The 26,351-nt window shown below is 42.0% G+C and overlaps 1 protein-coding gene across 5 annotated transcripts in view; it reads right to left on the reverse strand.

Moving 5' to 3' along the window:
• The window catches only part of LOC310675486 (uncharacterized protein), a 448,115-nt gene that overhangs the window by 69,617 nt on the left and 352,147 nt on the right, over positions 1-26,351 (reverse strand). The window contains exons 1-4 of one of the 5 annotated variants that reach the window (XM_083436145.1): positions 21,328-22,297; positions 21,046-21,127; positions 20,682-20,764; positions 14,453-14,579 (exon numbers count right to left, since the gene is read on the reverse strand). The exons of 1 other annotated variant lie outside the window; for it this stretch is intronic. In XM_083436145.1, the coding sequence (XP_083292271.1) occupies positions 14,453-14,579; positions 20,682-20,764; positions 21,046-21,127; positions 21,328-21,729 (694 nt within the window). In that variant the 5' untranslated portion in view covers positions 21,730-22,297. Of the gene's footprint in view, positions 1-14,452; positions 14,580-20,681; positions 20,765-21,045; positions 21,128-21,327; positions 22,298-23,137; positions 23,182-26,351 lie in introns of those variants that run through there. 3 more of the 5 variants (XM_083436146.1, XM_083436144.1, XM_083436143.1) reach the window with 3 other exon arrangements.

The following is a 26,351-nucleotide window of genomic DNA, read 5'->3' on the forward strand; positions in this document are numbered from 1 at the left end:
TTATCGAACGCCTTCTCTGCGTCTATGAAAATCAGCGCCGCAGGTACCTCATTCTTACACTCCAAATATTCTATGATGTTTATGATATGCCTCACATTATCTTTGAGAAACCTGTTTGGGAGGAATCCTGCTTGGTCTTTATGTATTAGATTTACTAAGCACTTTTTCAGTCTATTTGCCATCACTTCTGCAAAAATTTTATAGTCGTTATTTAATAATGATATAGGTCTATAGTTTTTGATATTTAATTTGTCCGTGTCCGGTTTAGGGATCATCGTAATATGGGCCTCTTTCCACGTTTCTGGTATCTTACCTCCTCTTAGTATGTTATTCATAAGATCACATAACACTGGCGTTAGTTGGTTTTCTAATATTTTATAATATTTGGCTGGCAGTCCGTCTGGTCCTGGGGCTTTCCCTAATTTCATCTTCCTTATCGTATCCTGGATCTCTTCTGCATTTATAGGTTTATTTAGTTGAGATCTTTCTTCCTCTGTTATGGTCTTCCCACTGTAGTTTTCAAAATATTCTTCTATCCGGGTTGTCTCTTCGTCTTCCTTTTTGTACAAGTTCTCATAAAATTTAAGAAAATTTTCCTTTATTTCTTTTGGGTCTTCTATCAGTTGTTCCTCTATTCTTATCCTATTTATTACATTTTGTTTTTGCCTTTTTCGCAGTTGCCAAGCTAATAATTTACCCGTTTTATTAGCCGATTCAAAATATTTTTGTTTCATCAGCTTAATTTTCCATTCAATTTCTTGACTTGTTAAAATTGAATATTGTGTTTGTAACATTTTTATTGTTTGTATATTTAGTTCGTCTTTCGGGTTTGTTACTAATTTTTTCTCACATTCTCTTAGCTGGCTAAGGACTTCCTCTTTCTTTTGTTCTCTTACTTTCTTCTTATAGCTATTTTGCTGGATAAAAAAACCTCTTAGCACTGCCTTGCTGGCGTCCCAGACTACATCTATACTTGATTCTTTATTGAGATTCAGACTAAAGTAGTCTTTTAGAGTGGCTTTGGTCTTTGCAATAACGTCTTCACTCTCTAGTAAATGTTCATTCATTCTCCATCTAAACCCGTCTTGAGATATACCTTTTATTTCGAAGACTATTGAGTTATGATCGGATAGAGTTCTAGGTTGGATTTCACACTTAGATGTTCTTAATGTGAGTTCTCTTGAGATCCAGATTTGATCAATTCTGCCCCAGCTCTTATGTGGCTCTGAGAAGAAGGTGAATTGCTTCTCAATTGGGTGTTTATATCTCCAAATGTCTACTAGATCTAAATTTTCCTCTAAGTTGTTGAAGGATCTTGGCAGCTTCCCTTGATTACCTTTTTTCTTTTCTGATTGTCTATCTATTTCTGGTGCCGGTACTCCATTAAAATCACCCAGTAATATCGTCTTGTTACACTCTAACTCCAATAGTATTTCTTCCAGTTTCTTAAAGAACTCCAATTTATTCAGGTTCAGGGCATATATGTTTATCACGTTGAGTTTTTCACCTTGAAAGTTAATTTGAACCCCCAAAATCCTTCCTTCATCATCTTTGCAAATTAACTTGGGTTCCCATTTTTCTTTGACATATGTCACTACCCCTCTTTTTTTTTCGGCAATGGAGTTTACAAACTCAACGCCTAATTTTTTATTTATGAGGATATGTTTATGCTTTTTAGTCATGTGTGTCTCCTGTATACATATCAGATCAAGGTTCTTTCTTTTCAAAACATTCACGATTTTATTTCTTTTGGTTTTTTCATTCAGTCCATTCACATTCCAAGACAAAATTTTCAGATTCATTATTATATTTACTTTTCAAACTACAAATAACCAATAATTTAAATTTGAGTGGCTTTGTTTTCTGGTTCCTCTTCCTCTTCTTCTTCTTCCGCTACTCCCTCTTCTTCCGCCTCTTCCTCTTCTTCTTCCTCCCTTCTTTTGTCTTCCTGTTCTTTTCCTTTCTCCTTTTCCCTTCTTCTCTCCTCTGGGTCTCCGTTTCTTCCTCCATATCTCACCTCCGCTTTCCCAAGCTCTTTCTCGTATCTACGCAGAAACTTCCTTACTTCTTGGGTCTCAGTAATTCTAAATCTTTTTTCTTTATAGAAAAAGGAGATCCCCTCAGGGAACTCCCATCTGTGTTGTATACCATTGTTTTTTAACACACTTACTAGCTGTTTATATCCTTCTCTTTTGCGAAGGAGTCTAATTGGTACTTCTTTAAAGATGATAATTGGCCTGCCTTCAATAATTAATTTCTTTTGATAACTTGTTCTTAATATCATGTTTTTGAATTCCATTGAATTAAATATAACTAAGCAGTCTCCTGGGACTTTTCTCAGTTTTACTTGTGTAGACCTTATTTTAATCCTGAAGGCATTTACAATTTGATAGGCAACCTCCTCCTCTTTCAATTCTAACCATTTCGCTAGCTCTTTTGTCATTTTTTCTTTTATATTCTCATTTGTCTCTTCTCCTACTCCTCTAAATTTTAAATTTAGTTGTTTCTGTTTCATTTCAATCATTGCTAAATTATCCAAGATTTGGTCTTTATTTCTATTCAGTTCTCCTATTTCATCTTTTATCCTCTCTGTCTCCTTCTTTTGTTCTTTCATATCTTTTTGTATTTTTTTGCTTGTTTCTTCCATAGTCTTTGATCGAACGGTCAGGTCTTTAATTTTATTTGACAATTCTCCTACTGCTCCCTCTATTTTCTTATCTATCAACTCATGCATCTCTCCTAGCTTTTCCTCCATGTGTATTTCGCTCTGTTTGAATTCTTCCTTTATTTTTTGCCATAAGATATCTAAATCCTTTATTTCTTCTTGTCGGGATGCTCTCCTGTCAGATGGTGTTCCTCCTATCTTTTTCCCATTCTTCCCAGCCATCTCTTCCCTCACACCTTTTAATATTAAATTTCTTGTAATATTTATTCTCTCCCCTAGAGGGCGCACAATCTTTACCAATTTTAATTAATTATCCGGCAATATATTCAACAGCCTTTTCATGAATTTTAAAAAAAGGGAACATATAATATAGTTCTGAAACAGTATTAACTTATAAGGTTTCCAACTCCAAATAAAGTCCCAAATACCAGTTAGCTTCCCAGAAATTGCCAATTATTTTCCCCAGACCCAAATCTCAATCTCTAAGTTTACAATCTGTAAACTCTAAATGTAGGTAAGGTCCGCAGTAAAATCCAGTTAGTACAAGTTATTTCAAATTAATTCAGTAATACACTCATCAGAGAATTATTATTTATGCACTGAAAAAGGACCTTGTGTAAAGACCATTAATAGGGCATTAATCTTATAAAAAAAAACTTTGTATAAAATGGCCACTAAGAAACTAAAGATTTAGCACATATCTTGAAGTATATATTCTTATTTTAAATGATGGCTTCTTGTTCTTTCTTTTGCTTGATCTTCAGCCACTTGATTAGCTTAATCCAATTCGAATGTTTTATCAGGAGAGGGAATCAATATTTAGAGATTGGTCTGAGAGGAAACGATTCCTTCTGTGTCCAAAAAGGGGCAAATCGCACCAACACAATCCATGGAGAAGGAAGCAATGGGTGGACAAAAAAGAAAACAGAAATTTAAGCGTAGTCCTTAATGTGCGTGCTAGTAGTTTCCAGACCGTTAAGCCTCCAAAAGAAAGAAAGAGGAGGTAAAAAGAAGAATGCAGTTTGTTTTAAGTTCTACGTTCTATGCTCTTCAGCCACTTGCTGGCTTAATCCAATATGAGTTATATTAAAGAGAGACCCAAGAGTCCGAAATCAATCTGATTGCTGGGGAGGGGTATATACCCCCATGGTCTAAGTGTGCCTCTTCTTAAATGATTTCAAAAAAGCTCCAACCTTGAAAGTCCAGGGTGTTCTTAATTTAATCCCATCATTAAAACAGAAGAGAATAAATATCCAAGTAAGGATATGTGTATAGTCCTATAAATTCAGTTCATGGGGTTCCTAGTAGCTCAGAGAAAGAAAGTAAAAATCCAATAAAAAAAACAAAACATCACAGTTCTTTAATAGCGGGGAGGTTAAAGTCCAATAGTTAAGGTTTGCAAAGAGAAGAAAAAGGAGTGGCAGGACCTAATAAACACTCCTGTTTTTCAATTTCCAGACTGTAACATAGAGGGTTCAGGATTTAGAGCAGAGAGAAACAGGCAAATAGGAATTATTATTTAATATCTAATCTAAAGCCTTTATATTTTATTTTATTTTATCTTCTTTCCTCTTTCTTCCTACCCCCTGTATCTCAGTCTTAAGAATTAAGGCTCTGAAATGTTTCAGTCTTTGTAGCCACTCTGTTCAGTTCTTTCTCTTATCTCTTAAGGGTTTCCCCAGAAAGAATACAAAGTTTCTAAAGGTCTTCTTTGTTATGTTTATGTTATTTAGATTCCTTTGCCTCACTGCAAATTGCAAATTGCAAATTGCTGAGGTCTTTCACTCTGTTGTTTCCACAGCAGGAGACTAATCACTTCCTTTCTTCACTCCTACGGCTCTGTTTGCTGCGCCATGTTCACGCCGAAAAGCAGTGCGGGTTCCTTATTTAAATCCTTTTACATTCAGAGTTCACTTAGTGTATGGCCCAAATTTTTAGCCACAGATTACTCCAGAGACACTAAGGGTTCTGTTCTTAAAGTTACGGAGGTTTGTCGCTTTTCCAGTGGGAGCTAGAGGCATCGCCACACGGGGTCCGCAGAGCTTACCATTTGCGTTTCTCAGTCCCGTCGTTCTCGAGTCCTCTTTAAAAAAAAAACCCGAAAAAACGTCGGGGCTACTCCAACGCCGCTGGTCAGCATATCCCTCAAGGGGGCCCCCCTTGAGATTTTGGAGGTCGCAGTGCCCTTGCGTTGCCCCCAAGCCCCCGTGTAGCTCGGAGAAGCCCTTCAGCTGCTTCTCTGCGCTCCCTGCTGCTTGCGATCCAAACCAGGAAGTCTCCTGGACTAAAAACTTTTGGAAACTACGTCACACTATTAAGTTATACCCCCTAGTGGTAAACAAAGAAACTACAGTTTATTTTTCTGATCTCAGCCACGCTTGGCACTTTCGGGAAATCCCCATTTGGAGGAGGGAATTTAGATAGAAGACTGGTTCTCTACCCTGAAGCTCCTTGTGGCACTGGATTGATTTGTTTTCTCTGCTTTTGTTCTTAATTGAAAATTTGGCTTTTAATTTGGTTTTCTGTGGGACTAATTGATTGGGATTATTGGGTTTGGACCCCGGAGCTTAAGATAAATATAATTTGATTAACCCCAAAAGTGGATTAGCCTGTTTGGAGGCAAGAAGAGGACAAACTAAAATGGATTAGCCTGAATGGAGGCAGAAGATGATTTAATTTAATTTCACTTAAAACGGATTAGCCTGATTGGAGGCAAGAAGAAAATGGATTAATGTTGAACTATTGACAAACTAAAATTAACTCAATTGATGTTTTGTAATTATTGATATTTTGTGATATATTTAAGTTGGAAATTAAGAACAGAAAAAAAGGGGAGGTTGGTGGAAATATTTGAAAACAAGGAGAGGGCATAAAATTGGGACAAAATGTCTAATCCGGGGAAGAAAGGGGCGGAGGGGACACCATCAGACAGAAAGGGGTCCAAACAGGAAACAGAGTTTAAGACGGAGATTTTAAAAATGTTTGCTGAAATTAAACAGAGTCAGAATAATCTGGAAACAAAATTAGAACATGTGGATAACAAAATTGGAAATATGGATAAAAAAATTGATGAGACAGTAAAGGAACTGAAAGGACAATTGAAGGAGGTGGCGAAAAGGACACAATCATTGGAGGAAGGAATGAAGAAGACAAGATCAGAAATGAAGGATGTCAGAAAGGAGGAAGAGAAGATGAAAATGGAGATGAGAGAATTAAGTAAAGCACAAGAAGACATGAAGGATTTAATTGCTATGAATGAACTCAGGCAGAGAGAAGTGAATTTGAGGCTGAGAGCAGTACCAGAAACACAAGGAGAAAATATTAAAGATAAGCTGATTTCAGAGTTAGCACAGTGGTTAGAGATACCAGTCGAAGAGATGGCAAAAACAGTGCAAAGTGCATTTAGAATGAGAGTAAAATCAACGAAAGCAAGAAGATTTACGGGAGACTGCTTAATTACATTTAAAGACAGAGATATGAGGAACATGATCTTGCAGAAGAATAGAGAGAAAAGATTGAGTATAAATGGGAATTACATAATTATATTCAAAGATGTTCCGATCAGACTACTCAAACGAAGAGACCCTTACAAATCATTGGTCCAGACGCTGAAGAAAAATAAGATTGACTTCAGATGGGAATTCCCGGAGGGGATAACATTTGCATATAGAGGTAAAAGACACAGATTGACAAGCCCAGAAGAGATGGTGAAATTTTTGAGAAAATATAAGGAGCTAAAATTGGAGAAAGAGGAGGACAAAGGAGCTGATGAAGGAGCAACAGGCGGATCAGAAGAAGAAGAAGAAGAAGAAGAGAAGGAGAAGAAGACAGAGGAGGAAGAAGAGGAGGAAGAAGAAGAAGCCAAATTATAAAACTATTTAAAAATTATTAAAATTAAAATTTGGAAAATATGGCGCTGAAAATTTGGAACTGGAACATCAACGGAATGAATGATAAAAAAAAAAAGAGAAACAGAATCGAACAATTTTTGAAGAGGAAACATTTAGATATAATTTGCTTGCAAGAAACGCATGTGGCAAGAAGACAGAAAAAGATACTGATTAATAAAAGATTGGGAAACGAATTTATATCCTCAGACAAACAAAAGAAAAGAGGGGTGGTCATCTATATAAACAACAAAATTGAAGCCCAACAAATATTTAAAGATGAAGACGGAAGGATAATCGCGGTTCGAATTAAATGGCAAGGAGAAAATTTAATCATAGTCGGGATCTATGCACCTAATGGAAACAAGACTGAGTTCTACAAAATTTTGGAAGAAAAACTATTTGAATATATGGATCAGAAAATAATAATAATGGGGGATATGAATGGAGTGGTCTCACTGGAGATGGATAGACTCAGAGAAGGAGTAAGCAAAGAAGGGAAATTACCGAAAACATTTTTTTCGATTATAAAGAATTTGAATCTGATAGATATCTGGAGACTCAGACACCCATTGGATAAACAATTTACTTATTATTCGGAACCGAACCAGTCGATGTCTAGGATAGATCAAATCTGGGTTTCAACTGAACTTACTCCAAGAACCCAACAAATTGAGATTCAACCGAAGGTGATTTCAGATCACAATCCAATAAAATTTGAATTGAAAGGATATGAAGAAAGAACCTTCAGATGGAGGATGAATGACTATCTACTAGACGATCAAGAAGTTATAGAAAAAGCACAGAAGAAATTGACGGAATATTTTGTGGACAATTGTAATAAAGGAACAAAAATAAATGTTGTCTGGGATGCAAGTAAAGCAGTAATGAGAGGATTCTTTATTCAACAGAATTCAATCAAGAATAAAAATAAGGAGAAAGGCAAAAAAGAAATTTTGAAACAAATAATGGACAATGAACAAAAATTAATTAAGCATCCGAACAACAAAAAGGCTAGAGAAAATATCAAAATATTACAAAGCCATTTTGTAATGATAATAAACAAAGAGGTAGAGTGGAACATCAAAAGACTGAGACAAAATAATTTTGAACACGCAAATAAATCTGGTAAATGGTTGGCTTGGCAAATTAAAAAAAGGAAAGAACAAAGTATAATAAATAAAATTATGGTTGAAGGAGAAGAGATAGTCAATCCGAAAGAGATTAGAAAAGGGTTCTTGGATTATTATAGAGGATTATATAAGAAGAAAGAAACAAACAATCTGAGAAAAATCGAGAGATATTTAAAAGACAAAAAGGTGCAAAAGATCCCGACAGAGAAAAAACAGTGGTTAAATACCCCAATAGAAACTGAGGAAATAAAGGAAGCTATTAAAGACTTGAAAAGGGGGAAAGCTCCAGGGCCAGATGGATTCACCGCAGGATATTATAAAGAAATGAAATCTATTGTACTAGCGCCGTTGAAGGAAGTTATGAATAACATTCTAAAAGAAAGAGACATCCCAGAAACTTGGAAAGAAGCATTTATTACATTTTTACCAAAACAGGACTCAGATTTAACCCAAGTCAAAAATTATAGACCGATATCATTGTTGAATACAGATTATAAAATATTTGCAGGAATACTCGCGAAAAGATTGAAAAGAATATTACAGGACTATATTCATAAAGACCAAGCTGGTTTCCTTCCAGGCAGGCAGATGAAAGATAACATAAGAAATATAATTAATATAATGGAATATCTGTCTGTCAGGATTGAAAAACAAGCTATGATGATGTTCGTGGACGCCGAAAAGGCATTTGACAATATAGCTTGGGATTTTATGTTGAGAAATTTGGAACATATGGAAATTGGTGAAGAGTTCTTTAATGGAATTAAGGCAATTTATACAGAGCAGAAATGGAGGAAATGAAATGAGGAAATGGAGGAAATGGAGGCAGTGAGAGATTTTACTTTCTTGGGTTCCATGATCACTGCAGATGGTGACAGCAGCCACGAAATTAAGAGACGCCTGCTTCTAGGGAGGAAAGCAATGGCAAACCTAGATAGCATTCTAAAAAGTAGAGACATCACCTTGCCAACAAAGGTCCGCATAGTAAAAGCTATGGTTTTCCCAGTAGTGATGTATGGAAGTGAGAGCTGGACCATAAAGAAGGCTGATCGCCGAAGAATTGACGCTTTTGAATTATGGTGCTGGAGGAGACTCTTGAGAGTCCCATGGGCTGCAAGAAGATCAAACGCATCCATTCTTAAGGAAATCAGCCCTGAGTGCTCACTGGAAGGACAGATCGTGAAGCTGAGGCTCCAATACTTTGGCCACCTCATGAGAAGAGAAGACTCACTGGAAAAGACCTTGATGTTGGGAAAGATGGAGGGCACAAGGAGAAGGGGACGACAGAGGACGAGATGGTTAGACAGTGTTCTCGAAGCTACAAACATGAATCTGACCAAACTGCGGGTGGCAGTGGAAGACAGAAGTGCCTGGCGTGCTCTGGTCCATGGGGTCACGAAGAGTCGGACACGACTGAACGACTAAACAACAACAAACAATACAGAGCAGAGAGCTAAACTTATAATAAACAATGTTATTACAGAAGAATTGAAAATCTCTAAAGGAACAAGACAGGGATGTCCACTTTCGCCATTACTATTTATAACGGTGTTAGAGGTTCTTCTGAATTCAATAAGACAAAATGAAAACATAAAAGGGGTAACGATAGGACAAAACGAATATAAAATCAAAGCATTTGCAGATGACCTGGTGGTAACAATAGAAGAGCCAACAACGACGGCTAAGGAAGTTATAGAGGAAATGGACAAATTTGGAGAAGTGGCAGGTTTCAAGTTAAACAAGAAAAAAACCAAAATGATTGTAAAGAATATGGACCAAAGTGCAATCGAAACAACGCAACAACAAATTGAGATAGAGGCGGTTAAAAAGGTGAAATATTTGGGAATATGGCTAACTCCGAAAAATATTGATTTATTTCAAAATAATTATGTACCAGTGTGGAATGCAATTAAGAAGGACCTGGAAGTGTGGGGAAGAATGAAATTCTCATTTTGGGGAAGAATTTCTATAATCAAAATGAACGTGCTGCCAAGAATGTTGTTCCTGTTCCAGACTATCCCCATAATTAAGGGGATTAGCCTATTTAAAGAATGGCAAAGAATGATTTCAAGATATATATGGCAGGGCAAAAAGCCGAGAATACAATTTAAACTCTTAACAGATACAAGACAAAGAGGAGGCTTTGCCCTGCCTGATTTGAAGTTATACTATGAGGCGTCATGTCTTTGCTGGTTGAAAGAATGGATAAAATTAGAGAACAAGGAACTGTTAGATTTAGAAGGATATGATAACAGATTTGGTTGGCACGCGTATCTGTGGAAAGATAAGAAAAAAGTTCATAAAGGTTTCGGGGACCACATTTTCCGGGGGCCATTAATTGAAGTTTGGGATAGGTATAAAAACCTATTGGAACCTAAAGTACCCCACTGGCTATCACCACTAGAGGTTATGAGTGTTAAGAGAATCAATATGAGAGGTGATTGGGCAACATATAACCAATTGTTAGTGAAAGAAGGAGGAACATGGAAAGTGAAACCATACGAACAAGTTAAAAAGTATGTATATGATTGGTTGCACCATTATCAGGTAAATGAAATGTTCAGGAAAGATGCAAGAGAATGGGGCTATGCAGATAAAGATTCAACATTCCAGTCAGAAATAGTAAACAAGGAGGCTAAAACTTTGTCAAAAATGTATAACTTGCTGTTAGAATGGAATTTAAAAGATGAAGAAGTAAAGTCGGTAATGATTCACTGGGCCAGAGATTTTGGCTACAACATACAGTTGGAAGAGTGGGAAAAATTATGGAAGGAGAATTTAAAATTTACTGCATGTATGGCATTGAAAGAGAATGTGATGAAAATGTTTTATAGGTGGTATATTACACCGGTAAAACTGGCAAAAATGTATAAGACCTGTAATAAGTGTTGGAAATGTAAAGAAAAAGAGGGTTCCTTTTACCATATGTGGTGGGAATGTAAGAGAGTGAAAGATTTCTGGGAAATGATATATAATGAGTTGAAGAAATATACTTTCACAAAGAAACCAGAGATCTTTCTGTTAGGTATCTTGGGAAAGGAAATTAAGAGAAAGGACAGTAAATTTTTCCAATACGCAGTGACTGCAGCAAGAGTGTTACTGGCACAAAGATGGAAACAACAAGAAATACCGACAATGGAAGACTGGAGGTCCAAGTTGTTAGACTATGCTGAACTGGATAAGATGACTGGAAAGATTAGATACTTAAGAGACCAAAAGTTTACAGAAAACTGGGGGAAATTTGTTAAGTATCTGGAGAGCATAAGTGATGGCCAAATAACGCTAGAAGGTTTTAAAAGAGCACTGTGAATATATGAGAGACATTGTCAAAAGGAAGGTGAGGGGAAAATATAGCTAATGACAATGGTTAAAAAAAAGAAATGCGGAAATTAATAATGGCTATGAAAGATTTACGGAAAAGCTGAAGGAAGTCCAAAAATCAAAGACTAAGAAATCGAAATGTGAAATGTGAAAATAATGTATGTTTTGTTTATTTTGTTTTGTTGTAAATTAATAAAAATTATTTATAAAAATAAATAAATAAAACGGTGCGGATCTGCCAGGCTCCTAAAGCTGTATAATGGTTTTTCCGACCTTTGTATGGATTCTTTGGTGGGAAGTGAGTTTAGAGCTAACAGTGAAGCTCTTTCCACATTCCACACACTGATAGGGTTTCTCCCCTGTATGAATTCTTTGATGGTAAGTTAGATGGGACCTCTGACTGAAGCTCTTTCCACATTCCACACACTGATAGGGTTTCTCCCCTGTATGAATTCTTTGATGGGAAGTTAGATGGGAGCTCTTCCTGAAGCTCTTTCCACATTCCATGCACCGATAGGGTTTCTCCCCTCTATGAATTCTTTGATGGGAAGTGAGATTGGAGATCTGACTGAAGCTCTTTCCACATTCCACACACTGATAGGGTTTCTCCCCTGTATGAAGTCTCTGATGCTTAGTGAAATGGGAGCTCTGAGTGAAGCTCTTTCCACATTCCACACACTGATAGGGTTTCTCCCCTGTATGAATTCTGTGATGGGAAGTGAGACTGTGGCTGTGAGTGAAGCTCTTTCCACATTCCACACACTGATAGGGTTTCTCCCCTGTATGAATTCTCTGATGGGAAGCGAGAGAGGAGCTCATACTGAAGCTCTTTCCACATTCCACGCACTGATAGGGTTTCTCCCCTGTATGAATTCTTTGATGGTAAGTTAGATGGGACCTCTGACTGAAGCTCTTTCCACATTCCACACACTGATAGGGTTTCTCCCCTGTATGAATTCTTTGATGGGAAGTTAGATGGGAGCTCTTCCTGAAGCTCTTTCCACATTCCATGCACCGATAGGGTTTCTCCCCTCTATGAATTCTTTGATGGGAAGTGAGATTGGAGATCTGACTGAAGCTCTTTCCACATTCCACACACTGATAGGGTTTCTCCCCTGTATGAAGTCTCTGATGCTTAGTGAAATGGGAGCTCTGAGTGAAGCTCTTTCCACATTCCACACACTGATAGGGTTTCTCCCCTGTATGAATTCTGTGATGGGAAGTGAGACTGTGGCTGTGAGTGAAGCTCTTTCCACATTCCACACACTGATAGGGTTTCTCCCCTGTATGAATTCTCTGATGGGAAGCGAGAGAGGAGCTCATACTGAAGCTCTTTCCACATTCCACGCACTGATAGGGTTTCTCCCCTGTATGAATTCTTTGATGGAAAGTGAGATTGGCGATCTGACTGAAGCTCTTTCCACATTCCACACACTGATAGGGTTTCTCCCCTGTATGAATTCTTTGATGCGAAGTGAGATTGGAGCTCTTACTGAAGCTCTTTCCACATTCCACACACTGATAGGGTTTCTCCCCTGTATGAATTCTTTGATGGGAAGTGAGATTGGCGATCTGACTGAAGCTCTTTCCACATTCCACACACTGATAGGGTTTCTCCCCTGTATGAATTCTTTGATGGGAAGTGAGAGAGGAGCTCTGACTGAAGCTCTTTCCACATTCCACACACTGATAGGGTTTCTCCCCTGTATGAATTCTTTGATGGGAAGTGAGTTCAGTGCTGCTACTGAAGCTCTTTCCACATTCCACACACTGATAGGGTTTCTCCCCTGTATGAATTCTTTGATGGGAAGTGAGACTGGCGATCTGACTGAAGCTCTTTCCACATTCTATGCACTGATAGGCTTTCTTTCCAATGATATTTTGTTGATGGGAAATGGAATGGGAGTTTTGACTGCAGCTTTCTCCACACTCCAAATTTTTACATGGCTTCTCCTCCCTGGGGATTTTATCGTGGTCACCTTTGTTCTCAATTTCCGATTCATCACAATCTGCAATGGAGACAAAAAGGGATTAGAGCCTTAGGAACAAATAGAGAAGAACTGAAGGGAGTTGGGTGTGTGTTCATTACCTTTGTTGTTTGTCATTAACCAACATATTTATTATGAGATTCTGATGAGTTGTTGAATGTTGCTTTGTTTGATATAAAGTAGTGGTTAAACTTGTGGAAGACTTTTGGGGAAAAGTGTAGTTCTTCTTTTGGAGTAATATTATACATTTATATATCAATGGAAAGATAATTTGATCAAGAATGTAATCAAGAATGCAATCCAACAAAGTTTTGTTCAATTACCTATATTTTATCAAACCTTATAGCCAAATAACCAGAAAAAGGAAGCACAACTTGCTTAGGTTGACTTTTGTCAGAGTCTTGTGTGATTGCTATCAAGTTGGTCATTTAGTGAGGTTGAAAAACATAAACAAATTATAGAAATGGCACAAAGAGTTGACTAATCACCCAGAAAGTGATGTAAAATTGTACTATTAAGTGAACAAGGCTACAGTTATGAAGAAATTAGATGAAAGATTGGGGAAAACTTAACCAGAGCTGGCCTTTATATATTTTTGAAGAGGTATCAGGAGACTCAGTCACTACAAAATCAGACCAGTAAAGGCAGGGAAAGGTGCACAAAGGCAAGTGACGATGGACGAGTGGAGAGACTATGCCTAAATGACAGAAGAAAATCTTCTGGGTGTATACAAGATGACATGGCACAATGTAATGGGAAGTTGAGTGCAAGGACTGGTCTAAATGTTAGAATTCTAAGGAAAAAGCCATTGTAATCTCTCAAGCAAAGCAGATTATTATTATTTATGTTTCATTTTTATATGTGTGTTTTGGAAGCTGCCCAGAGTGGCTGGGGGAATGCAGCCAGATGGGCAGGGTATAAATAAAAATTATTATTATTACTACAGTGGTATCTTGATTGAAGAACAGTCCTCTTCTGGAAAAGATTATGTTTGTAAACCGAGGTACCACTGTATCATCATCATCATCATCATCATCACCACTGCTACTTCTACCTGAAATTCAGTAAGTCTAGCTCTTCTCTGGGATGAATTTTGTTTGGCCCAGTCATGGCATCCCCTCCATCTCCAATGTCAGTCATTTCTTTGGGTCAACCCAAGACTGACAGCAGCAAAAACAAAAGCAGAAAACCTGAAGCTACTTATCTTTCCTAACAATTCTGAAGCTGACATTTAAGATGGCCTGGGCAGTTCAGACCAGCCCAATCGTGGTAGAAAAAGGAATAATTTGAGGAAGATTGTTCAAAGAAAAAACTGTAAGTTACGGTTTATTGTGGGGGTGTTAGGTTCCCAGGTGTTATAGGGGCCACTATTGACCTCTGTGAAAATAAATGAGGTTGGTCCATAGATGTATTTTTTGAATTTCCAGGCAGATACGATGATCTCACAGGGAGTCTTACCAAGAGAGGCCATGATCCCACGATTCTCCTCCATGACGTCCTTATGCAGAGCTCTCTGGTCAGGATCCAGCAACACCCACTCCTCGTCCGTGAAACGAACAGTGACATCTTCAAAGCAGACCGGACCCTAAAAGAAAAAGGGAAATGTCCTCCTCTGAGACAGCAGAAATATGATCTGCTACACAATGCTATGTTGCTTCCTTCCTGTAAATTGCAGTGTTGTTTCAATAGGATTGTTTTGCAGCACATTTTAATTATGGGTGCTTCTTTTATTCTGCATTTTAATTATTGTTGGGTGTAGTGAAGGGTTAACCTTCTGTGCCTCGAGACTGAGGGGACGGGCTTACAAGGGAAGTAAGCCAGGACATGACGAAAGCAGCTTGGAATGCTGTGAGCTGTGTGGAAATCGAAAGCAGGTTGTTGCGTAGCTGCAAGCAGAGGGAGAAGATGCAGCTTGAGTCAGATGGAACTTGGACTTTGTAAATATTCTACTTTTGTGCCAATAAAGAGATTTTAGGACAGAAGAAAAGTTTGGGCTGATTACTGCTCTTTCGACACACACGACCGCTGTGCAACTTTGCTAATTGCTAATTGCTTTACGACCTGCAGAGGCTCGCAGGGGGAAGCGTGCTGGACGCCGAACAATAAAGCAATAAATCTACCGAAGAGGTTTTGGAAGAGGTTATGGGTCAACGCGAAGCGTGTGAGAAAGGGCTTTGAAGCTTTATTTGCTGAATGTCAGTTTGATCGACTGCCAAGCGTTCAGAGGGCAGATCGGAGGAGGCTGACGGAGTGGGAGCTGAGAGCCACGTCATCCGGAGGGCCCAGTTTGGCTGCAGAGTGAGTATTATTGGCTACTCTTGCTACAGGCCAACAGAAGGGAGGAGGCAATGTCTCAGCTGGATGGACATGGCTTTGAGTTTAAACTACCATGTCAGAAACTGGATAGCCAAAATTGGCTGCAGTGGAGCTTTCAAGTGGAGCTTTTCCTGGTCGGGGAGCAGCTGTGGGACGTAATCCAGCCACCACAAAACGCAGCTGGGAAAGCAGAGGCTGAAAGGGCTGCAGAGCAAAGTGAAGTTGAGAAGCGTGTGCTTGCTTTTTTGGCTGAAAATGTGGATGCTCATCTAGTGCCTGTTGTCCTGGATGCAAAAAGGCCAGGGGCCGCTTGGCTAGCACTCCAAGAGGCTTGTGAAGCTGGGGTGGGAAGCAAGGGCCGAGACATGGCTGCATCCGAAAGGGAGAGGCAAGATGGCACTGGCCACATTCTTGAGAGCCGATACACAGCTGGGAGGAGCTGGGAGCCCCCACTGGGGGGGGCGAAGGGACTGTTGCTGTTGCTGGCAATGCTGCTGGTGCTTTTGCTGGGCCTGGGAGCTGTATGGATGCTGCAACGTGTCTGTGTGAGGAGCCTGGAGAGAGGCAAAGTGTTGGGAGCCCTTTACCCACCAGAGGGGGTGCAGGAAAACGTCCTGGGGGCCCCGTGAGCAGTGGGGGGGCAGTGAGCAGTGAAAGCTCAGAGACGCCTCTTTCTCCAAAAGCTGCCAAGAGTTGTTTACGCCAAGAGCTGAAGCCTAGCCGTGCTGGAGGCTTCAAGGCCGGCCACCTGCAGCAAGTAGAGATAAGAGCTGTGGAGTTGTGTGGGAATGCCGAGACAAGTCCAGTCTCCATGGCAACTGAGAGAGTTGCATCTACGGAAGCTATGAAGGTCGTGGGCAAGTCTTCCTGCCGGGGGGAATCTGTTGCCGTGACAACCAGAGACAACATCTGCAGAAGCCCCAAGGAGGGGGGGGTAGCAAGAAGATTGTTGCCATGGCGACCCAGAAGTGTCAACAACAAATCTTTCTCACTGTAATAATCGACTCAGGAGCTACCAATACGCTAGTGCCATCTAGCTGTCTGTTAAGGAATTGCAGGACAGTAAAAACTGAAAAATTTGTGACGATCGCAGATGGAAGCAGAAAAAGACTAACAGAGACAGGTTTTTTCTTCTGTCCCTTTCTTAAGCATGAAGTCAAAGCTTTTGCGGTGCCCGGTTTAACTAATTGTTTGTTAAGTGTGCATGATCTACTAGTCGATGGTTATCATGTCTCTTTTGCAGGTACCAAGTGCGAATTTTCCAAGGATGGGAAACACGTGTACACAGTGCAGTCTAAAGACAATTTGTTTGCTGTAAATGTGCCTTTTTCCACAGGAGAGAATGACACCGAAGATGCAAAGGGGCAATGTGTGAATGTAGCACCCCACCATGGTTGTTCGCATATTTGGCACAGAAGTTTCGCCCATTTGAATTGGGGGCATCTTCAGAAAGCACCGGAGCTGACACAAGGGTGCAAATTTAAAGTTTGTGACAGATTTTTAGATTGCAATGCATGCAAACAGGCCAAAATTGTGACATGCTCCTATCCAAAGTCAAAGAGACAGACCACACAACCCTTTGAATTAATTCATGCAGATTTGTGTGGACCCATGTGTGTTGAGTCACTGGGAGGATCAAAGTTCTCTCTGCTTCTGACTGATGATTTTTCGAGGTCTGCTTGGACCTTTGCCCTTAAAAAGAAAGGGGAGGCGGCTAAAATGATCAGGGATTGGATCACTGCAGTTGAGGTAACTTTTTCCACCAAAGTTCGTGGTTTTCAAAATGATAGAGGTTCTGAATTCACTGGTTCTGCTTTACAGGATTTCTTTAGGGAGAAGGGGATTAGCCACAGATTGACCGCTCTTTACTCTCCGCAACAGAATGGAGTCACAGAGAGACGGAACAGGACGGTGCAGGAAGCTGTGTGTGTGATCCTGTGGGACGCAGGGCTACCCCAAAAATATTGGTCTGAAGCTTGGAGATTTGTGGTCCATACGCAGAATAGAGTGTACAACTCTAGTATAGGAAATACGCTGTATTTCTTACTGCATGGGAAGAAGCCTAAGGTACACTACCTTCGTGTGTTTCGTTGTGAGGCTTGGGTGCTTATTCCAAAGGCTCTACGCAAGAAAGGTGAGCCAAGATCTAAAAGAATGATCTTTGTAGGGTATGAGCCTGGCTCAAAGGCCTGGCGGTTTGCGTACCCAAGTGGAAACCAGTCTAGGTTGGTTATCAGCAATAGCGCTGAGTTCTGTGAACAAGCCGGTTGGAAACATCTGCACACTAATCCAGACATGATTTCACAGTAGTTCTATGACTCAGACGTTGAGGAGGAAGAGGAATTTGTTGCTGGGGACCACGGTCCAGAGCAACAGGATCCATCACAGGGACAGAGTCCAAGGCAGGGACAGCTCAGGATCCCTCAGAGGGGGGAACCTAGAACACCTCCTCAGGCAAGTGTCAAGTTTGAGCCAAAGAGTGAGCCTTCTTCACCTGTTGGACCAGCTGTAATGCCCAAGAGGCGCAGCAGGTCAGAGGGGGAAGACACTGAAGTTGAGGATGATTTAGCTGGACCCAGTGAAGCAGCAGGGTCACCAGGATTCACACTGAGGAGATCAGCGAGGACAAGGAGGCCTCCTGATCGGTACGACGCTTCAGGCATCTGGGTAGGTTCAGCCAGATGTGAACCTGAATCCTTCGAGGATATTCAGAGTTTACCTGAGGAAGAAGCAGGTAAGTGGCACTGGGCAATGGACAAAGAGATGAAGTCCATGAAAGATCTAGGTGTGTTCTCACTCACAGAGTTGCCAACAGGCAAGCAGGCTGTGAGTTGCAGGTGGGTTTACCGCTTGAAACCCACTAACACTGGAGAGCCACAGTATAAAGCTAGATTAGTTGCTCGAGGATTCACTCAGAGAAAGGGAATACACTTCACAGAGGTGTATTCGTGGAGACTCTGAGAACGCTTTTAGCTTGTGCAGCACAGAGAGGCTAGAAGGTAAACCTCTTTGATGTGGATGTTGCCTACCTAAACTCAGATCTCCAGGAGGAGCTGTACATGATTCCTCCTCCGGGGTTTGAGAACTTGAGGCAGGATGTTGTGTGGAGATTGCACAAATCCATCTACAGATTACGTCAATCTGCTAGAAACTGGAACATGTGCCAGAATGAAGCCTTAGAAGAGCTAGGTTTCAGAAGAAGTGTTGCTGATAGTTGCTTATATTTGAGAGGTTCAGGTGCAACACAACAGTATTTGCAGATTTGGATTGATGACTTGTTATTTTTCTCAGAAACATGAACAAGCAGAGAAGTTTGCCAAAGAGCTAGGTAAACGGTTCAAGCTCAAACAGCTTGGTGCTGTCAAAACCTATCTAGGTGTCAATGTTGAGCGTGCACAGGATGGAAGCTTCCTGCTCAGCCAGAGAGGCAAAATTGAGCAATTGCTTCAGAAAATGAGGATGAGTGATTGTGCAGGAGTGAGAAGTCCTATGGAGACTAGTTTTGTGAAGGACAGCCAGCAAGTAGAACGCGCTGCGTTCGAAAATACTGAAGAGTTTCAGTCAGCCCTAGGGAGTTTGTTGTACTTGTCCCAGTGGAGCAGACCTGATATAGCGTTTGCTGTCAATCTGCTCAGCAGGGAAGCTTCAAACCCTAGTGTGCAAGCCTGGAATGGCATCAAGAGAGTTCTGAGGTATTTGCAGGAGACCAAAGACTTTTGTCTTAGGTTACCAGCACAGGGAGAAGTCAAACTGACCTGCTATGTGGACTCAGACTGGGCTAATCTTGAGGATCGCAAGTCTGTGTCTAGCCTAGTGGTGAAGTTTGGGAACTCAGTAGTTGGATGGAGGTCCAAGAAGCAAAGCCTTATAGCGCTCTCATCCACTGAGGCTAAGTTCAGTGCTCTTTCAGAGATGTGCAGAGAAGTAGAGTTCTATGCTTGCTTAGTGCTGGAACTCTGCGAAGTGGATTGTCAACCGATACGTGTTTTCGAGGACAATCAATCATGCCTGCGTTTGGCAGAGTCAGGTCAGTTCAAGGCCAGAACTAAACACCTAGACATTCGCTTTCGGAATGTGTGCCAGAGTGTTCAGGAGGGATTAGTTGCGCTGAAGTACTGTCCCTCTGCCAAGAACCTAGCTGATGGGTTCACAAAGCCACTCTCCTTCCAAAGACATGGAGAGTTTTGCAAAGGTCTGGGTTTGGGACGACCAAGGGTCGATTCTCCCCTCAGGTGCGAGGCAAGAGGGGGTGTTTGGTGTAGTGAAGGGTTAACCTCCTGTGCCTCGAGACTGAGGGGACGGGCTTACAAGGGAAGTAAGCCAGGACGTGACGAAAGCAGCTTGGAATGCTGTGAGCTGTGTGGAAATCGAAAGCAGGTTGTTGCGTAGCTGCAAGCAGAGGGAGAAGATGCAGCTTGAGTCAGATGGAACTTGGACTTTGTAAATATACTACTTTTGTGCCAATAAAGAGATTTTAGGACAGTAGAAACATTTGGGCTGATTACTGCTCTTTCGACACACACGACCGCTGTGCAACTTTGCTAATTGCTTTACGACCTGCAGAGGCTCGCAGGGGGAAGCGTGCTGGACGCCGAACAATAAAGCAGTAAATCTACCGAAGAGGTTTTGGAAGAATTATGGGTATTCGTCTTTGTGCAAATAGGTGGTACTCCACATGTGGTTTTCAAATCATTCTGCCTATGCAGGGATTCCAGTTTACCAGATGGAAGGATCCACTTTCTCCTCTCCTCATGTGCTGTTCTAGGGAGTTCCCTCCCAATGCTGTAAAACCAAATTCAAGGGGTTTCTGGGAGCATGGAGAGGGGCAGGAATAGGGGGCAGGCCCCATTTTTCATCCGATGGGGCTGGTTAGGTGAATCCAGGCCACTATTTGTTCTCATTTGTCCACTCCTTAGAAAACAATTTTAGCATTCAGTGATCAATCTACAATTAAAATAAGCCTATTTTGGTCTCCTGGCTCTGAGAGACAAGCAGGGAGGGTGGCTTCTGGCAGAAGGAGAGGGAGCCCCCAGTGGCTCCTCCTTCTCCTGACTCACCTCAGCTTCTCGACCTTCCTCTCCCACTCACCTCCTTCCTCTTCTGCCTCTGATTCTGCACTGCATTCTGCCACAGAGTCTCCCAGCTCACTAAGCCCTGTTTCCCCTTCAGGTTCTGACACCTCCTCTTCCCAGGCTTCTCCCTCTTCTCCCTCTGACCGCTCATCCTTCTTCTACCTCCACTCCTTGGGCTCTGAGCCGTCTTCCCTTCCTGGTTCCCAGGCTGCTTCCTCCCACCATTCCTCTGTGCCCAACCAGTCCATGGCATTGCTCCATCCCTCGGCCTCTGTCCCCACAAGGCAGCTTCCCCTGACCTGATCTGGTTCCACAGCCGCTGTTTCCCTTCTGCCCCCATGGAAAGACGGATAAGGAGGTCTTGCCGGCATCCTTCTGCCACCTGCAAGAGAAAAAAGGTAAACACGACGCCAGGAGTGCCTGCTTCTCTCACAGGTGAAACAGAGCATCTCTAACTACAGATGGGCCTTTGAGAAAGTCTTACTTGCTGAGAGCATGTGGATGTTTGTGCCCATTTCATATGTTAGTTGTGCAAAAATACATCTCCCCTTCTCTGGACCCTTGTTCCCAACTGTCTCCCCCAAAACAAGATGAAAAGAACCCACAGATGAGTTGGAAACCAACAGAATGAGACCAAACAAAGAAAAACCACCTTCTCCTTACCCAGTGGCCTCTCTCTGGTGTCCAACGGAGGCCTCTCTGCCTCACAGGAATCCAGGTCCATTTCTGCAAAGAGATCCTTTCCCTGAAAAAGAAATAAGGATTCAAAACATAGAATGAATGGTGAGAAATATTACAAAGAGAATGACAAAGACTTGAAGGGTAGTAGATCTCATTCCATGGATGCCTTCCCAGACAATGAATGGGCCAACAATAGAGCATTATGGGATGTTCTCCATCCTGTTTGGAGCCCCTTGGGAGTATCCAGAGGAAAGTCTCTCTCACCTGCTTTCTCTCATCTGCCTGACTCAGGAGGAAACCTTCGGCCAAGGCCACCGCCTGGGAACTGGTCTCTGCTCCACAGTCCCTCACCCAACTCTCCATCTCCGGTGGAAGGACAGCCAGGAACTGCTCCAAGATCACCAGGTCCAGCATCTCAGCTTTCGTGTGCCTTTCTGGCTTCAGCCACTGGTGGCAAAGGTGGTAGAGTTGGCTGCAAACCTCTCGGGGTCCTTTGGCCTCCTGGCAGCAGAACTGCCTCAACTGCTGGCTCTGCACCTCTGAGCGGAGGGTGTCATCCTCACCCAGGATCTTCTGCACAGAATTTTCCCAGAATCCCCCACAGCTCCCAGTTTGGATGGCATGGCCTCTTCCTGCTTCAGGGCCAGCTGAATCTTGCTCATCCATCTGTGCTCTGAGGGAGCCTCTGAGAGATTGGAAGGAACCCTTTGGTCTTCTGCCAAGTTCTGCCCGTCTTAATGAAAAGCTCTAGCAAATCCTACAAAGCAAATACATTGTTCTGTTACAGAATTTGTAGGTCAGTAGAAGAAAAAGATTCCCTGAGCAAGCATGGATGAGTCTTGCTGGGAACTAGGGCTGGACTGCACCACATCCCAGACCATTAGCTATCTTTTTTGGGGGGAAAAGGAGTAAGAGGAGAATAAATATGTCTCTAGCCTTCAAGCAATGCAAATTGTGGAGGCAACTGAAGGGATTTCTGTGAGATTAATCAACCTGCTTTCTGCTGCTTTCCAGTCAGTGCATGAAGTCAGAACTGACTGACAGGGGAGTCATTTGTATCTTTTGAATAATGGATGCTTGGCTCTAGTGGGGGTCCTCACCTGGGGGTCCTCAGGAGTTGCTCCCCAGCCCCACCCTCACCCCACCTCCACTCCCTGCTTCTGTCTCCTTTTCTGCAATCTCTGCCGCTGTCCAGACAGATTCGTGGGGTGAGGTCTCTTTTTCTCTCTTCTGAGGGCCAGGAATGTATTCTAGTGGGGGTCCTCAGTTGTTGCCCCCCACACCTACACCCACTCCCCTGTTTCTGTCTCCTTTCCTGCAATCTCTGCCACTCTCCAGACAGACTCCTGGGGTGGTGTCCCTTTTTCTATGGTCTGAGGGCCAGGTATGTATCTGGCCAGTCCCCTGAGGGCCAAGTGGGTGGGGCCAAAGACATCTCCCTTGCAATTTAGGTGGGTAATCTATTATTATGATGACTATTATTATTCTCTTAGATATTTTAACACACACACAGCCATTGATGCCAAGGTCCCCGGAGGCTCAGTGAGTAGCAGCGCCCATTTCCAGCAACAACCCCTTTGGGCCAGAGAGGATGTGGTCCTGGGATGCCCTGCTCTGGGTGCGAGGGGATTGCTGCCGTGGCCTCCGTGGGGAGCTGCCCTGGGAGACACTGGGAAACTCCTCCCCAATGCAGCAGCCAGACTAGGGGCTGGGATCCCTCTCTTTATCCCTTCCATTTCTCTCCCACCTTTTTTTTGGGGGGGGGCTAGTCCACCTCCTCGTCCAGCTTTGGAAAACCATTTGCACATATTTCATCTGTTGTGCAATGAGGCTGAGCGATGTCACACAGAGTTAAAGTCCCAGGGACTCCTTTGTTTGAAGAAGGGAGATCTTTTCTGAAGGGGGGGGTGGAGGGCCAGATGAGTTTGGGACCCTCTGATCTGCAGGAAGGAGAGCGTTGCAGACCTGGCCCCTCCCTGACCAGGCCCCCCAGGAATCCTCCCCTGCTGCAGCCCTGGGGACCCCCCCCCCGGCTCCCCACTGCACCCTCTGGGAGGAGAGAGAGGAGACTCACCAGATCCCAGGAGGGGACAACGATGCAGCCCTTGCAGCAGAGACACAGAGCAACACCCCCCTTCCTTGCATGAAAGACGGGGGAGGGAGGGGCCTTGGCTCTGGAGGACCTCCCCCCCTTGCTTCCTGTCCTCTCTAGGAAGGCAGCTCGGTTCCCTTTAACCCTTGCCAAGCCGATTCCACACAGCTCAGCCCTCTCTCGCTTGGCAGAACCTCAGATTCCTATTATTTCTTATGGATTTCGGAGGGCAGCTGCCCCCCTGGCTACGCCAATGCCCAGATATCCTTTTGGGGGTGAGGCTCTTGGCTGGACTCTGAGCATCTCCCTCCCTTGGCCAGAAACCAGAGGAAGAGCCTGCAGGGAAAAGGGCTTTGCAGGAGGCAAGGAAGCTCCTCCTAGAATTCAGGAGTGGAGAGAGAGGAGGGGATCCCAGGGTCATCTAGTCCAACCCCCACCAACGCAGGAATCTCAGCTAAAGCATCCATGGCAGATGGCCGCCCGATCTCTGCTGAGAAACCTCCAAGGAAGGAGAGTCCACCATCTCCCAAGGGAGACCTTTCCCCTGCCCAACTGCTCTTAGATGTCCCTCAAGGCAGCGGGTCCTGAGTTCTAGCCCTGCTGAAATAATGGTGCTGGCTGCCAAGGAGGAACCAAGCGAAGCTCATAATAAATAAATCCCATTCTCATCATAAATGAGTAATACTTTCTTATGCATGCTTGTTATGCTAATATACAAAAGTATGCCATTCCCTTTTCCAGAAATGCCTAATTGCTAATTCAATGGACTGAAAATGGATGGTTGTTGTTATTATTATATTTAGGGAAGCTTTTAATGTTCTCATCATAAATGAGTAATACTTTCCTATGCATGCTTTTTATTTATTTTTTAAAATAATATTTTATTAGGTTTTTACACAAAAAAGTAAAACAAAACAAAACCAAAAAACACAGATTACAAAAACACAAAAACAACAACAAAAAGCAAAAAAAAAATCAGAAAGGAAAAACATTAATAAAAACAATTTCATCTTTGTGATATTTCTTTCATTTACTTTTTTCCCGACTTCCCCAAACCTCCCTTCACTGTATTCCAAATCATATATTTAATCAGCAAATCCCTGCCCTCTATCTTAATTAATCCTTGTCTTAATTTTAATATCTTGATATAACTTAATCTCCTTAAAATATTAAAATATTAAATCTTTTAATTTTACAACTTTTATACTAATGACCTTTTAGATTCAATCTGATGTCATTTTAACATTCATTAATCTTATAATATTTCTGTAGATAATCTTTGGATTTCTTCCAGTCTTCTTCCACCGTCTCTTCTCCCTGGTCTCTGATTCTGCCAGTCATCTCAGCCAGTTCCATATAGTCCATCACTTTCATCTGCCATTCTTCCAGCGTGGGTAGCTCTTGTGTCTTCCAATGCTGTGCGATGAGTATTCTTGCTGCTGTTGTAGCATACATAAAGAAAGTTCTGTCCTTTAACACCAAATGGCTGACCATGCCCAGGAGAAAAGCCTCTGGTTTCTTCGGGAAGGTGTATTTAAACACCTTTTTCATTTCATTATAGATCATTTCCCAGAAGGTCTTAATCCTTGGGCACGTCCATCAAAGGTGAAAGAATGTACCTTCAGTTTCTTTACATTTCCAACATTTATTATCGGGCAATTGATAGATTTTTGCTAGCCTGACTGGTGTCATGTACCATCTATATATCATTTTCATAATATTCTCTCTTAAGGCATTACATGCCGTGAATTTCATGCCAGTGGTCCATAACCGTTCCCAGTCAGCCAACATTATGTTGTGACCAACATCTTGTGCCCATTTAATCATTGCAGATTTCACTGTCTCATCCTGTGTGTTCCATTTCAACAGCAAGTTATACATTCTTGACAAAATCTTAGTTTTGGGTTCTAACGATTCTGTTTCCAATTTTGATTTTTCCACCTGGAAGCCGATTTTCTTATCCAATTTATATGCCTCCATTATCTGATAATAATGAAGCCAGTCTCGCACTTTGTTTTTTAATTTTTCAAAACTCTGCAGTTTTAATTTATCTCCCTCCTGCTCCAAAATCTCCCAATATTTTGGCCAGTTGGCCTCCATATTGAGCTTTTTTAGAGCTTTTGCTTCCATTGGTGACAACCACCTTGGGGTTTTATTTTCAAGCAAATCTTTATATCTTGTCCAAACGTTGAACAATGCTTTCCTGACAATGTGATTTTTAAACATTCTATGCATTTTAACCTTTTCACACCATAAATATGCATGCCAACCAAAGACATTGTTAAATCCTTCTAAGTCCAAAATGTCTGTGTTTTCAAGAAGTAGCCATTCCTTCAACCAGCAGAAAGCTGCTGCGTCATAATAAAGTTTTAAGTCTGGCAGGGCAAAGCCTCCTCTTTCCTTTGCATCAGTTAATAATTTAAATTTTATTCTTGGCTTTTTGGCCTGCCAGACAAATCTAGATATGTCTTTCTGCCACTTCTTGAAACAGTCAGTTTTGTCAATAATCTGCAATGTCTGGAATAAAAACAACATTCTAGGCAATACATTCATCTTTATCGCAGCAATACGGCCTAATAATGCATGCTTTTTATACTAATATACAAAAGTATGCCATTTCCCTTTCCAGAAATGCTTAATTGCTAATTCAATGGACTGAAAATGGATGGTTGCTGTTATTATTATATTTAGGGAAGCTTTTAATATTTGATGAACTATTGTATTTTAATATTTTGTTGGAAGCCGCCCAGAGTGGCTGGGGAACCCAATCAGATGGGTGGGGTATAAATTATCATCATCATCATCATCATCATCACTGTTACTATTGATCAGGTGAGTTTTCTCCTTTCAAAAGAGGGAGGTGGAATCTCCACGGTTGCTAATAGCATAACGTTGAAAGACTAGTGAAATATGGGGAGCACTAGAGCATCTGCTTGGCATGCAGAATGTCCCAGGGTCAACCCCTGACATCTGCAAGGGCTGGACGAAATCCCTGCCTGAAACTCTGCGGAGCTGCTGCCAGTCAGTGTAGGCCAGGGGTCCTCAAACTGTGTCCCGTGGGCTGAATCCAGCCCGCCAGGGTCGTGAATCTGGCCTGCACGGCCATTTCAGAACCCACCAAGCGTCCGAGGCTGAAAGCATCTCACCGCCCGCTCAGTCAGTCCCTGTGTCGCGCTGCAGTAAAGGCCACTAGCGT

This window comes from Podarcis tiliguerta (genome assembly GCF_965153285.1).
Source record: "Podarcis tiliguerta genome assembly, chromosome: 4".
NCBI lineage: Eukaryota > Metazoa > Chordata > Lepidosauria > Squamata > Lacertidae > Podarcis > Podarcis tiliguerta.